This window comes from Bidens hawaiensis, unplaced genomic scaffold, assembly GCF_021521415.1.
Source record: "Bidens hawaiensis isolate Kalapana, Puna unplaced genomic scaffold, B.hawaiensis_p1.1 tig00026028_1, whole genome shotgun sequence".
NCBI lineage: Eukaryota > Viridiplantae > Streptophyta > Magnoliopsida > Asterales > Asteraceae > Bidens > Bidens hawaiensis.
This window is the reverse complement of record NW_027505062.1, coordinates 270,202-282,638: the sequence shown is the minus strand read 5'-3', so window position 1 is coordinate 282,638 and position 12,437 is coordinate 270,202. Positions and strand designations below refer to the sequence as shown.

The window sequence follows — 12,437 nt, the reverse complement described above, 5'->3', positions numbered from 1 at the left end:
CCCGAATAATATCATAGTAAACCCGATTAGCCCAAACAACACGCTTAAATCAAAGTATGTAAATTTAAAATAGAATACTTACATTGTTGGGATAACAAAATTGCTTGCTAATAACAAACTCGCACATATACATTATTACCATGAATCCACACCCAAGAGCCTTCTTGTTGTTTACACTGCATATATATAATTAAAAGAAAATTCAATTAATAAAATAATCACTTATAATTGTTTAAAAACAAGATTCAATAATCCATATAATATAAATAGCATACCTATATCATCTTCCAAGTAAATGAACATTCAAAATAAGTTCCTGATGGGTGGATTGTAGAGTCACCCTTAAATGTAGTAATTCTAAGCAAAACATGAGCGTTTACGTGTTATTTCAAGGATTTAGGTTACTACCATATATGGTGCGTGTTTGCAGATACAGGTGCTAAAAATGGCGATTCGAGTGAACTATGATGGAGAGGAGCAAATGACTTGAGAGTTGGTGATAGCAGTCAACAAGTCAAAGAAGAACAAGGGTTTTGGAGCTGAGGCTACCGTAGCTTATGGTAGCCACTGTAAGCTACGGTAGAGTCCTAGCGTAGAAGGTCTCGCGTAAACAGAAGTTTGGTGGCGTAAAGTTTTTGAAGCCACCGTAAGCTACGGTGGGGCCTACACGCTGGTGGCGGTTACAACTCCAAATTGATGTTGTAATTGGCTTTTGAGATCCTTTTCATGGTATTCCGTTTTAGACAATTGGGGAGGTGATTTTGGAGCATTGAAACAATATTTTTGGGTGCTTCTAATTGAGGATTAACATCATAATCTTATATTGCATCGGATTAAACTTGGTATGATGATTTCAATCATGTGTGGCTAAACCCTTTGGTGTTTCTCTTGGATGTAAGGTTATTCACAATACATTTATGTTTATTGTTCTTGAATTTGGATTGGTTATCTAATTGTTGAGGTTAGTATAACTATGATGTTTGTTTGATTGTTTGTAATTTGTCCATATCGTTTTAAACATAATTTCGTTCTATACGTTCTTGGTGTCGTTGACAATTGAGATTTAGTAGAAGGAATTATGGTTAAGACTATATTGATTGATTATCAAGTAACGACCTCGCGTTCTAGGAATCCGAGTACTTAGTTCTTGACTAATCACAAACAATTACACTTACACAAAATCAAGATATTATGATTTATCCATTGAACTTTAACAAGAGTGTTGCGTAATAACCCGAACTCCAAGAGAAATGCTCATTTAATCAATTGTTTACAACCTTCGTTTAGTTTATTTAGTTTATAAAATCAAATCAAAACCAACCTGAAATTTACTTTTTCGTTATTTACATTTATATTAGTTTAATTGTAAGCTACTCGGTAACACATATTCCACAAACTCTTCGTGTTCGACACCCATTTACCACTATCTAATTAGTTGTATTTGGTTTATTTTTGCGCGAGTCTTCGACCTCGTGTCAGTTCCGACTGCCTTTGAAAGAGTAATGATTCAAATCCAAAATCCACCCTTTATGTTCTGCATGGAAAACGATAAACAACACCCAGTGCAAACTATAAAAAAGAAAGTTATAGAGTCAGTATAAAAATTTAGTAATAAAAATAAAAAAATAATTAGAATACACTAAAAAACAACAATATTTACTGCTTATTGAAAAATGGTGCAAGAAAATACTCTTTACCATGATGAAGTTTGTAGACCTTAACTAAGGGCTCTTTTACACTTGCAAAAGTTTTGTTGCAATCTTCCTCAATTATTTTTTGGGAATTGAAAAGGACGACTTAAGTATTTTGGATCGGTAGGCCATACAAATACCTAATATCAACAAAATAAATAGTGCAGGGTTAAAAAAATTCAACTATATTTTAAATAAATATAATTATACAAGAAAATAATAATAATAATAATAAAAACTTACATTTGGCACCAATGTTACATTGTAGCATCAAGCAACTCGTTCACTAAAGATTGCGGCATCGCCTAGTATTCGATGCGGTTAATTGGGATGATGAATTGGTTCCGGGGTACATCCCCTTAGGCACATTAACATAATTGCAAAAGTGACTCGTTAACATGCAAACTAGAGTAATAAACTAAACATCAACAAAACCCAATGAACAAAAACCCAAATTAACAAAAGAAACTATGCATGCCACCAGGCGAACTAGCTAGACTATTAAACTAAACACATAAACAATTTCATATGTAGATCCAGGCCAATAAACCATATCTAGCAAAATCCAACAATTACAAAATCACATTTTGCATGAAGAAGGCATTCTTAAGATTGTATCAACAGCTGATTTACAGCCAATTGAAAATGTAACAAATAAATACAAATCAAGGTGATCTTGCCCCAAATGAAAATATAACAAACTTGATAATGTTGACCTTCTTTCATAATTTTGCACAAGATAAGAGGATAAAAAAAAGAAAAAGAGTTAGGGTTTAATCTATGCAGCCGTCGCGATTAAGGAGATCGGAGAAAGAAATAACCGTCACCGTGATGGAGGAGATCGGAGAAATAGGAGAAATGTCGCTATGAAGGAGAGTAACTTCTGTAATGGGGTTTGAGAGGATTAAAAGTTTATAACTGTGCGCGAGAATACGAACTTCAAGTTTGGCGCTGCTTATTTTTTACTTTAAATGGATACCAAAATGAATTTTAAATGGGGATAGCAAAAAAAAATATTTGAATATAAAAAGGATTTCCATTCAAAAGATATTCATACTAAGATATTTTATGCTAAGTTCAAGATTTATTTAGGTTTTTATTTTTAATTGTTTTACTATTTTATATTGTTTAATTATTTGCTTTTTATTGGAGTCCGACTCCCCTTCCTCTCCCTCCTTTCTCTTTTTTATTATGCATCCCTCCCCCACTCTCACCCTCAATCATTTATTCCCAAAGTCGGACAAGGAGGAGCTTGGTTACGCCGCTAACGATCAATCTGGCACGTCAAAACCAGATTTCACTTTATATTTATTTAGTATGAAGTCGGTAGTTGTTTTTTTAACTAAGACTTGCTACATTAATATTTGTTAGGAGTATGTCGGGTATGATACTTAGCCCCAACAACCTTACGGTCAGGCTAGCTAGTCGGGCTTACCAAATTTAAACCAGGTTTCGTTATATGTATTTTTTTAGTATGAAGTTGTTAGTTGCACACCCCAACCTAAGGCGGAAATGCCGGGTCGTGAGCTGATTGCTTACAGCTCGAATATACTATCATAATAAAAATGTGACAATATCTATTTAATTATTTTATTTCAAATGCACACACAATATCCAGATATAACAAAACAATTCAAATAAATATATATAACAAATTTAAATTGATGTTTGTCTTTATTAAAAACCCTAAGGTCTTTCTAAATGTCCATACTTCAACTTCAATTCAATAGCAACCTGCATATGCGTAGAAAACAGAGCTTGTCAACAACACATATTGAGTGAGTTTATCACCAGTTTTGCAATAAAATAATGTTAATATAGTAAACGAGATCGGTTAACATAATTTGTGCAGTACCTCCACCAAGCTGCGCGATGGGGAAGAGGATGTTGGTTGCGCGGCGCTTTGGCCAACATTGATTGGAAATTTCATTTTGTCACAATTAGTCCTTTAAGTTTGTTATTAGGTCAAATATTGAACTTTTTATGATATAAATAAGATTTGAACATTCTTGAAAGTATAAGGGTATAAATTGAACATGTAATCTTTAATACTTATAAATATTAATTTCTTGATGAATAATAAAGGTCTAAAAGTGTTCCCGGGTCGGGTTAAACGTAAACGAAAATGGGTTTAGAAAATCCGAAATGTTACATTAGTTGTCTTTAACTAAAGCATACTACATTTCGCTTTGTTGGAATTAAATCTATTATTATAGTCAGCCTGAACAGTTTTACGGTAACCCTAGCTCGCTGGGCCTCCCAAATTTGAACCAGGTTTCCCGTACCTAAATCCACGTCAGCAAACGTGTTAACCGGTTCAGGTAAGTCCGAACTAATATCTCAATCCGGTGCTCGTTATGTTGGAGCAATGATCGAATTTCCAACTGTTCAAATTATGGACTCCGTTATCGCTACCGTTAGCGGATACCACGGATCTGAGAGATTCAAACTCATCAAACTAATATCTCAATCTGGTGCTGGTTATGTTGGAGCAATGAATACTTCTACTGCACATCTACTACACAAGAATATTAAAGGTATATTGGTTTTTAATAGTCCTAACTATTACCTTTTGGTCACTGCTGGTCCTAACTAATGAATTGGCTACTGATGATCTCAACTTTTAAAGTATTTGTTCCTAATGGTTCGCGACTAACAGAATCCTAAAGTCGTTAGTTTCTGGTCATCGAGAAAACGTTTTTGGCCGGAAAATTCAAATTTGTTGCCGGAAAACAAATAGAAGGAAGAAGACGGAAGTTGATAACGGTTTTGAGCTTACGGCGGAGGTGAGGAGGATGAAGACGGAGAAAGAGAGGAGGTGTGGTGACGTCATTGTTTTCCGGTGAGTGGTGGGTGGTGGCGGATGGTGGTGGTGGACGGTGGGTGGGTGGTGGTGGTGGTGGATGGTGGCGGTAGTGGTGGTGGTGGTTCAAGTGGGTGATGGTGGTTTAGGGGTATAATTGTAAAAAATATATTTTTCAAAGAATTTAAAAATATGAACGGAAAAGGTAGGAAACATAATAATACAGTCTCTCAAGTTTTTGAAAAATTTGAACTTTTGCTCCAAGATTACAAATAATTCGGACTTTACCGACATTATTTCCCCAAATCTCGTATTTTACCAGACTTTCTTTCGAAATCTCGTCTTTATTTTTATCTTTTCACAATGCGTCTTGACAGTCCAAATTATAAAAGATTTTGAAGAAAAAATGGCTATTTTGAAACTTCTCTATATAAAAGAGGCCATTTTAGGAATTTTCCCTAATAATAATCTAAGAAAATAAAAGAAGTTACCTTTTTCAAACGGCTTTTAAATCAGTCCGATAAAAGCGGTGAAAAAACAAAAAGTAAAAAAAAAAAAAAAAAGTAGTGTTATGTATAATGTATGTGCTGTTTAGCTTCTCGAGAACTGTGAACTTACTCAGTCACTCTGGCGTCAACAATCTAACCTGAATTCAATTTAGGGCTTCAACTTCAACTTCAGCTACATTTTCTAACCAATCGATCTAACGGAATATTCCTTCCTTCCGGTCAATCAGATGAGCACGTCACTCCTTTACCTCATTATCTCCGTTTACATCATCCAGCTTCAAGCTCATGCTGCACCTGCCGGTATGCATATACACACACGTGCGCATTTACTAATTAATTATGGTTTTTATTTATATTAATTGTGTTTATTAGTATTAATTAGCAGCTCCGGTGATTAAGCAATTATCTTCGATTCTCAAGTGGACTACTGCTAGGTCAACTTCTAAATCGCCCTTATCAGGTACATTTTTTCATTTAATTTTATTATTTTATTTTCTAATCACTTAATGAACACTAGATTTGGTTAATATTCCAATATTCTAACCGGTTTGTTTATTAGTAGGAGCATGATGATTATTTGCCTAAATCGAAACCCAATTCAACAGTTAATTTATATTATTAACTGGTTAATCGGTTCGGTTTATTCAGTTAGTTTGTTAGTATTTATTATTGTATTGTTTAAGAATCCTAGATCTTGTTATTTTTCGAATATTCTAACTGGTTTGTTAATTAGAAGAAAGTGAAGCTTGTGATGAGTTAGATTATTGGAATGAATATATTACTTCTAGCTTTTATCCGTTATCCGTTTATAATATTTATTTATTTGGATTTTAATTTTATTTATTGTAAGGAACTTAGGATTTGATGAGGAAAGGGTTTTACAAATAAATGAGATGTTATAACCCAGTTTAAAAGTTATCTGGGTTTAGTGAGACCCATGGCCCACTTATTTTTTTTACTATAAAATTGTTTCTTAATTATAAATAATATATTTTTTTTAAATCGGATATTAATCTTTAGTATATCCCTATTTTATAGGATTTTCATATCAAATATTTGGTGAGATTAATTTTAATTTTATGAGATTTTATAGCCCGCTTAAGGGTTTGGTGAGACCCATACCCGTGAATTCGGGTCAAATGCATGAAAAACCTCCATTTGCAAATAAAGCAATATGGTGGCTTGAGAGAATGTAGGGAGCAACCAGAGAGATTTTAAAGGTTTCGTTAGTATATATTTAAGATTTAGGGTTTATTGGTAGGAGTATGATTATTAGCCTAAATCGAAACTGAATTCAACAGTTAATTTATATTATTAACCAATCGGTTTTCGGTTAACCAGTTAGTTTGTTATTATTTATTATTGTATTGTTTAAGAATCCTAGATCTTGTTATTTTTCGAATATTCTAGCTGATTTGTTAATTAGAAGAAAGTGAAGGTTGTGATGATTAATGTTATTAGATTACTAAACCAAAACCGAAGTTATCGGTTAATCTATGTTATTAACCAATCGATTTTTGGTTAATCGGTTCAGTTTATTCGGTTAGTTTGTTAGTTTTTATTTTTTTATTGTTTAAGAACACTAGATCTTGTTAGGTTGTGATGAGTTCGGTTATTGGTATTTATATATTATTATTTATGGTTTACTAGTATGGGGTGTGCACGGTTCCGTTCGGTTATTTGCTTAAACAAACCGAAACCGACTTAATTGGTTAATATATATTTAATTAATTGGTCGGTTTTTAGTTAATAAGATCGGTTGTTAGTTTAAACTGAAGTCATTGGTTAATCTATTTTGTTAACCAATCGGTTTTAGTTATTCAGATTGGTGATTGGCTTAAACTGAAGTCATTGGTTAATCTGTTTCTATTAACTGGTCGGTTTTTGTTAATCAGATCGGTTATTAGCTTAAACTAAAGTCATTGGTTAATCTATTTTTGTTAACCGACGAGTTTTTGATTAATCGGTTAGTTTGTTGGTTTTTGGTTCGGTTCGGTTAATTTCGGTTGATAACTTGGGCTCCTATTTTTGCGTAGAAATACATGAAATGGAAGTATATATACATGAAATAGAGGTATAAAACATGAAATGGAGGTATAAACATGAAATGGAGATATAAAAGCTAGAAATATATGAAAATATGAACGATTAATCGTGGGTACAAAAAAACCGATAACCGAGTTTCAGTTACTTCGGTCGGTTAATTCGATTTTCCTATCGATGTCGTCGGTTTCGGTTTGGTTATTGCTCACCTGCACGTAAGATGGTCAGCGTCATCATCATCATCATACTCAGTAAATCCCACCAATAGCAAAGCTATGGTAGGGTCTGAGGAGGATAAGATGTAGACAGCCTTACCTCTACCCAACAGGAATAGAGAGGCTACTTCCAATGAGACCCCCGGCTCGATAGTGGTTTTGCATCAAGCCTTGGACATAACATAACACTCAAGACTCAACCATCGAGACCCAGGCCGATTGGTGCATGTACCCTTGTCTTTCGGCCATCAACGCCACCACATGATGCCTTAATAACCCTCCGTCATTTTTAACGCTATTTTCACAAAATTAGTAAAATAACGTCAAAATTAGTGCAATTTCACTTTGCCCACCCAAGGGCCCACGCACCGCACGTAAGAAGGTAAAATCCGGAATTGTTATTGATTACCGAAAGTTGTCTCACAGTATATAGATATTATAAGAAACCCTGGAAACCTAAACTAGGCGTGTGAGCTCGTACTAATAAACCCTGAGTAATAATATATTTCAATATAGGTTTAGCTTTTCTAGATTATAGATAGCATTTTGATTATTTAATTTTGTGATACAGATGGTGGGAATATTCTTCAATTCGAAGACGGTTATTTAGTAGAAACAGTTGTGGAAGGTAATCAGCTAGGTGTTGTACCTTATTCCATTAGAGTGTCACAAGACGGTGAGCTGTATGCAGTTGATTCAGTCAATAGCAACATTGTTAGAATCACTCCACCGTTATCTCAATGTAAGATTCTTTTCACATTTGATAATATTATTATTATAAGCATCCTCTTTGAAGTTATGATTAATTAGCTTCTGAATTTATTGACAATACAGACAGTAGGGCAAGATTAATTGCAGGATCATTCCAGGGTTACACGGGCCATGTAGATGGAAAACCGAATGATGCGCGTTTTGATCATCCGAAAGGTGTTACAATGGATGATAAAGGAAATGTTTATGTTGCTGATACCGTCAATCTTGCAATCAGAAAGATTGGTGAAGCAGGTTTAGTAATATGATCATAATATTAGTTCTTGAAACAAAATTTAAGCGTAAATGATTCAAAAGTTAATATGCAGGTGTGACAACAATTGCTGGAGGAAAATCAAGTGTGGCAGGGTACAGGGACGGTCCGAGTGAGGATGCACAGTTTTCAAATGATTTTGATGTTATTTATGTGAGACCAACGTGTTCGTTGCTCGTTGTTGACCGAGGAAACGCTGCTATTAGACAAATTTCTCTTCATCAAGAAGATTGTGATTTTCAAGACAGCTCGGTTTCTTCTACAGGTTTGAACTCTGTTTAATAAACAAACGAACCATGAATAATGTTTTTGTTCGTTTACTTCAACAAACGAGCATGAAGCCATGAACGCATGTCTCATTCGTTCACATTTGTTCATTTACATTCGCTTTTGTTTGCTTGTTTATGTTCATTTATGTTCGCTTGTACATATTCATTAAGATTTTTTAGACCAGTTAGAGTTTATTATAGTTTTATGAGATTAAATTATCATCGGTTACAATTTAGTCTAGTTTTATTTGTTAGGCCTAGCATATTGATGTTCCTTCATCTATGCTAAGTTATGTTCGTTCTTTTACTTTCGTGAGCCGCTCGTTTATACTATTAACGATCGAACGTAAACAGACATGAACACACTCATTTTCTTAACAAACGAATACGAACAAGAACCTCTATTAGCTTAATTGTTCGTGTGTGATTGTTTGTTTTTTTTTTTTCTAATTTTTTTTTATTTAATTTTTTTTTAAAAGGATCCAATTACAATAGAGAGACAGGTAAGCGGGCAACAAGCTGCGACGCTACCCCCTTTTGAATAGCAAAACCGATCCTACTGAAAACAAAATTATCGTCTTGGTTCATTTGCAGACTTAATCATGTTTTTGTCTTTTTGGACAATCTTAACTTACATTTTTTACGCTTTCCAGATCTCGTTCTGGTAATCGGTGCGATCTTGATAGGATATGTTGTATGCATCCTTCAACAAGGATTCGGTCCATCATATTTCACAAAACCGGTAAGTTTTTTCTTACGTATTATCATGATTGTTAAATAATATGAATCCTGAACTTAGTTCAACTTTTTACATGGAAGGATAAGGTGGAGGTTGATGCTAAAATACCAAACGACGAAAAGTTGACCAAAAGTCAGACTGTGGAAACCATTAAAGAAGAACAAGAAGCGGGCTGGCCATCCTTTAGTCAACTCGTTTTGGATTTATCGAAACTCGTTCTCGAAGGTTTTGGTAACATTTTCGCTTCTTTCAACCCGTTTAAATCTTCTAGAAGAGGCCTCACTCCGTTAAAAGACCGTCTCATTATGCCTGAAGACGAGCCCGTTAACCAGCCCGCATTGGCCCAAAAACACAGAACCCCGACCCCACTTTCAGAAACCCGTCATACCCAAGAAAAATATTCAGAAACCCGTCACACCCAAGAAAAATATTCAGAAACAACAAAGCCCGTCAAGCTCCGATCGTCTAGCGTTAAAGATCCGAACAAGCATAGAGTTTCAAAACGAGAAGGGTATGCTGAGTTTTATGGACCTAATGGCGAGGTTAGTCACGTTCGCTCAAAGAGTCAAAAGGAAAGAACAAAGCATCGGGTCAAAGATAAACGAGGTGAAACCGCACATGTAGAGCAAAAGCCCGTTGACTTAAAACCGGTCAACTACGATGACCCGAAGTTTAGTTATATGAGAAACAAGTTTGGTGATTCGTATCGTTACACTTAGAAGTTGTAAAAGATTTGCATTGTTTGTAGACTATTGTCAAACAAGTGGTAAACATAAAGTTAAGATATTTGTTTCGTTTCGGATGTTGACTTGCTGCTTTGAGTGTTTGTACAGTTGACTTATACATGCATTTAAGAGTTGTAACATGGATTGACTAGCTGTGGTTGTCAATAATCACATGAAGTTTAATGGTTAAAGGTGACTGAAACTTTTTGTCACAAGAAAGAGTAATGAATCTGCCCCAACCACTCATATTTAAATCTTTCTGGAAGTCAGTTTTTTTTTGCCTTGAATATAACCATAATATACCACTTTCGACTTCTACTTGAGCGGATTGAAGATACCCGAAATGGGTTGCGTTGGATCGTCACTTAATATGCGAGACCGTAAGTCTTGATCTTTTTCTTGATTATTAGTTGCGTGTCAAAATCATATTATAGTTTTGGTCTTTTTTTCTATTAATGGTCGTACACTAGAATCATCGTAGTCTTGATATTGCCCACTTACCTGCCTCTCTATTGTAATTGGATCTTTTTCTATATTTAAAAGTTACCTAGTCTTGATATTATCTTGAATAACGGCCACCTGCCAGAATTATATTATAATCTTGATCTTTTTCTTGATTAATGGTCGAAGTGGAATCATTTCATAGTCTTGATCTTTTTTCCTGATTAATGGTCACATAGTAGAATCATATTGTAGTCATAATCCATTCTTTTTCTTGATTAACGGTCATGTGTTAGAATTTTTACTGTACTCTTGATCTTTTTATTGATTAGTGGTCGCATGTCAGAACCATATTATAAACTTGATCCCTTTTTCTTGATTAATGGTCGTGGGTCAGAATCATATTGTAGTCTTGATCTTTTTCTTGATTAACAGTCGTCTGCTGGAATCATATTATAAACTTGATTTTTTTTCTTGATTAATGGTCGTGGACTCGTGGGTCAGAATCATATTGTAGTCATGATCTTTTTCTTATTGACAAATCGTCTGTTTGAATCATATTACAGTCTTGATTTTTTTCTTGATTAATGGGTATGTGTCGGAGTCATAGTCTTGATATTTTTCTTGTTTAACAGTCGTCTGTCATAATCATACTATAATTTTCATCTTTTTCTTTTTTATTAATAAAATCATATTGTACTTTTGATCTTTTTCTTGATTCACATATCAAAATCATACTTTAATAAATTAATCTTACCTTTTTCTTGATTCACGAGCGCGTGTCATAATCATACTATAGTCTTGATCTTTTTCTTGATCTTTAGCTGCGTGCCAAAATCACATTGTTATTTTCTTTCTTTTCAATTTAATGGCAGAAACCGTGAAAAAGATAAGAAAGCCGAAGCCATGGGAATTCCCACGGCCCGTTACATGGAGTCAGTTGGTTCAAATGCGTGATGAGTTTTGGGATTCGGCTCCTCACCACGGTGGCAAAAAAGGTAACCACGCCAACTTCGTTTAAACAGGTCGATTCATGTTATAATTTTTATAAGGTTAAATAGTGAAGATTTAACTAAAAGAAAACAAATATAAGTAAAAAAAAGTCCAGAGTGGATTAAAATCATCGGAAAACATAAAACCTTCTAAGTCATTTTATTAAAAGCGAACATTTTAATTTCGTTTTGCATTTATTTATTTATTTTTTTTACATACAGAAATCTGGGACGCGATACACGCAGCAGCTGAAGCCGATTTAGAGCTCGCCCAAGCAATTTTGGACAGCGCAGGGGTCATCATTAAAAAACCTGATATGACCGTTTGTTACGATGAAACAGGTAATCATATACAATATTATGTTGTACTGCAATAATTTCACAATTTATGCATAATTTACTAAATAATCACAAAATATTATTTTTAATATTTGCAGGTACCAAATATAAAATACCAAGACATGTGTTAAGTGAGCCAACAAACTTGATAAGATTAAGTTGAAAGAATAAGAGGCACAAAGCATAGCCTAGTTATGTTATATTAGTTTCTTCCTAGTAGTTTTTCAAGCCTGCCTAGTTGACTTTTATTTGTCAACTATTTCAGGCTTTTGATTAGTTTTTAGGGGTATTTTTGTCATGATTTTCAGGGATTCTATGGGAAATAAAAGATTAAAACTTGCAAACTCTTTTTTAATAAGTGTTTATTGTGTTGAATATGATTACAAATGTTTGTTATTTAAGAGAAGTATAGAACAATTTGTGAGGTTGTATGCATATTGCATTGTATAGTTCTGCGCGCTGCACCACGCAAACATGAACTTATGCCGAGTATTTGTTTTCTCGCAGACGTTTCATTAAAAAACATTATTCTCCTTCACAAACTCTCATCCATAGCCACCAACCCTTGTTCCTGCACTGGCCTTCACACCTCCCACTGGTTTCGCCCCTCCATAGCTCCTACTCCACTGATCAAAATCCAACACTCG

The 12,437-nt window shown here is 34.3% G+C and overlaps 2 protein-coding genes across 2 annotated transcripts; both read left to right on the top strand.

Moving 5' to 3' along the window:
• The first annotated feature begins 5,230 nt into the window (after positions 1-5,230).
• On the top strand, positions 5,231-10,161 carry LOC143610373 (uncharacterized). Its single transcript, XM_077084871.1, has 7 exons — positions 5,231-5,303; positions 5,389-5,463; positions 7,833-8,003; positions 8,096-8,266; positions 8,341-8,550; positions 9,208-9,296; positions 9,374-10,161. The coding sequence occupies exons 1-7, from the start codon at positions 5,231-5,233 to the stop codon at positions 10,010-10,012; spliced, it is 1,428 nt and encodes a 475-aa protein (XP_076940986.1). The 3' UTR covers positions 10,013-10,161.
• Positions 10,162-10,316: 155 nt separating this feature from the next.
• Positions 10,317-12,074, top strand: LOC143610382 (uncharacterized). Its single transcript, XM_077084877.1, has 4 exons — positions 10,317-10,398; positions 11,335-11,457; positions 11,674-11,793; positions 11,889-12,074. The coding sequence occupies exons 1-4, from the start codon at positions 10,362-10,364 to the stop codon at positions 11,951-11,953; spliced, it is 345 nt and encodes a 114-aa protein (XP_076940992.1). The 5' UTR covers positions 10,317-10,361; the 3' UTR covers positions 11,954-12,074.
• The last annotated feature ends 363 nt before the right edge of the window (positions 12,075-12,437 follow it).

Coding starts and splice junctions, on each gene's coding strand:
- LOC143610382 (XM_077084877.1), top strand. CDS start 10,362: ATGGGTTGCGTTGGATCGTCACTTAATATGCGAGACC. Junction 11,458..11,673: donor TCACCACGGTGGCAAAAAAG/GTAACCACGCCA, acceptor TTTTACATACAG/AAATCTGGGACGCGATACAC. Junction 11,794..11,888: donor CGTTTGTTACGATGAAACAG/GTAATCATATAC, acceptor TAATATTTGCAG/GTACCAAATATAAAATACCA.
- LOC143610373 (XM_077084871.1), top strand. CDS start 5,231: ATGAGCACGTCACTCCTTTACCTCATTATCTCCGTTTACATCATCCAG. Junction 5,304..5,388: donor AGCTCATGCTGCACCTGCCG/GTATGCATATAC, acceptor ATTAATTAGCAG/CTCCGGTGATTAAGCAATTA. Junction 8,004..8,095: donor CACTCCACCGTTATCTCAAT/GTAAGATTCTTT, acceptor TTGACAATACAG/ACAGTAGGGCAAGATTAATT.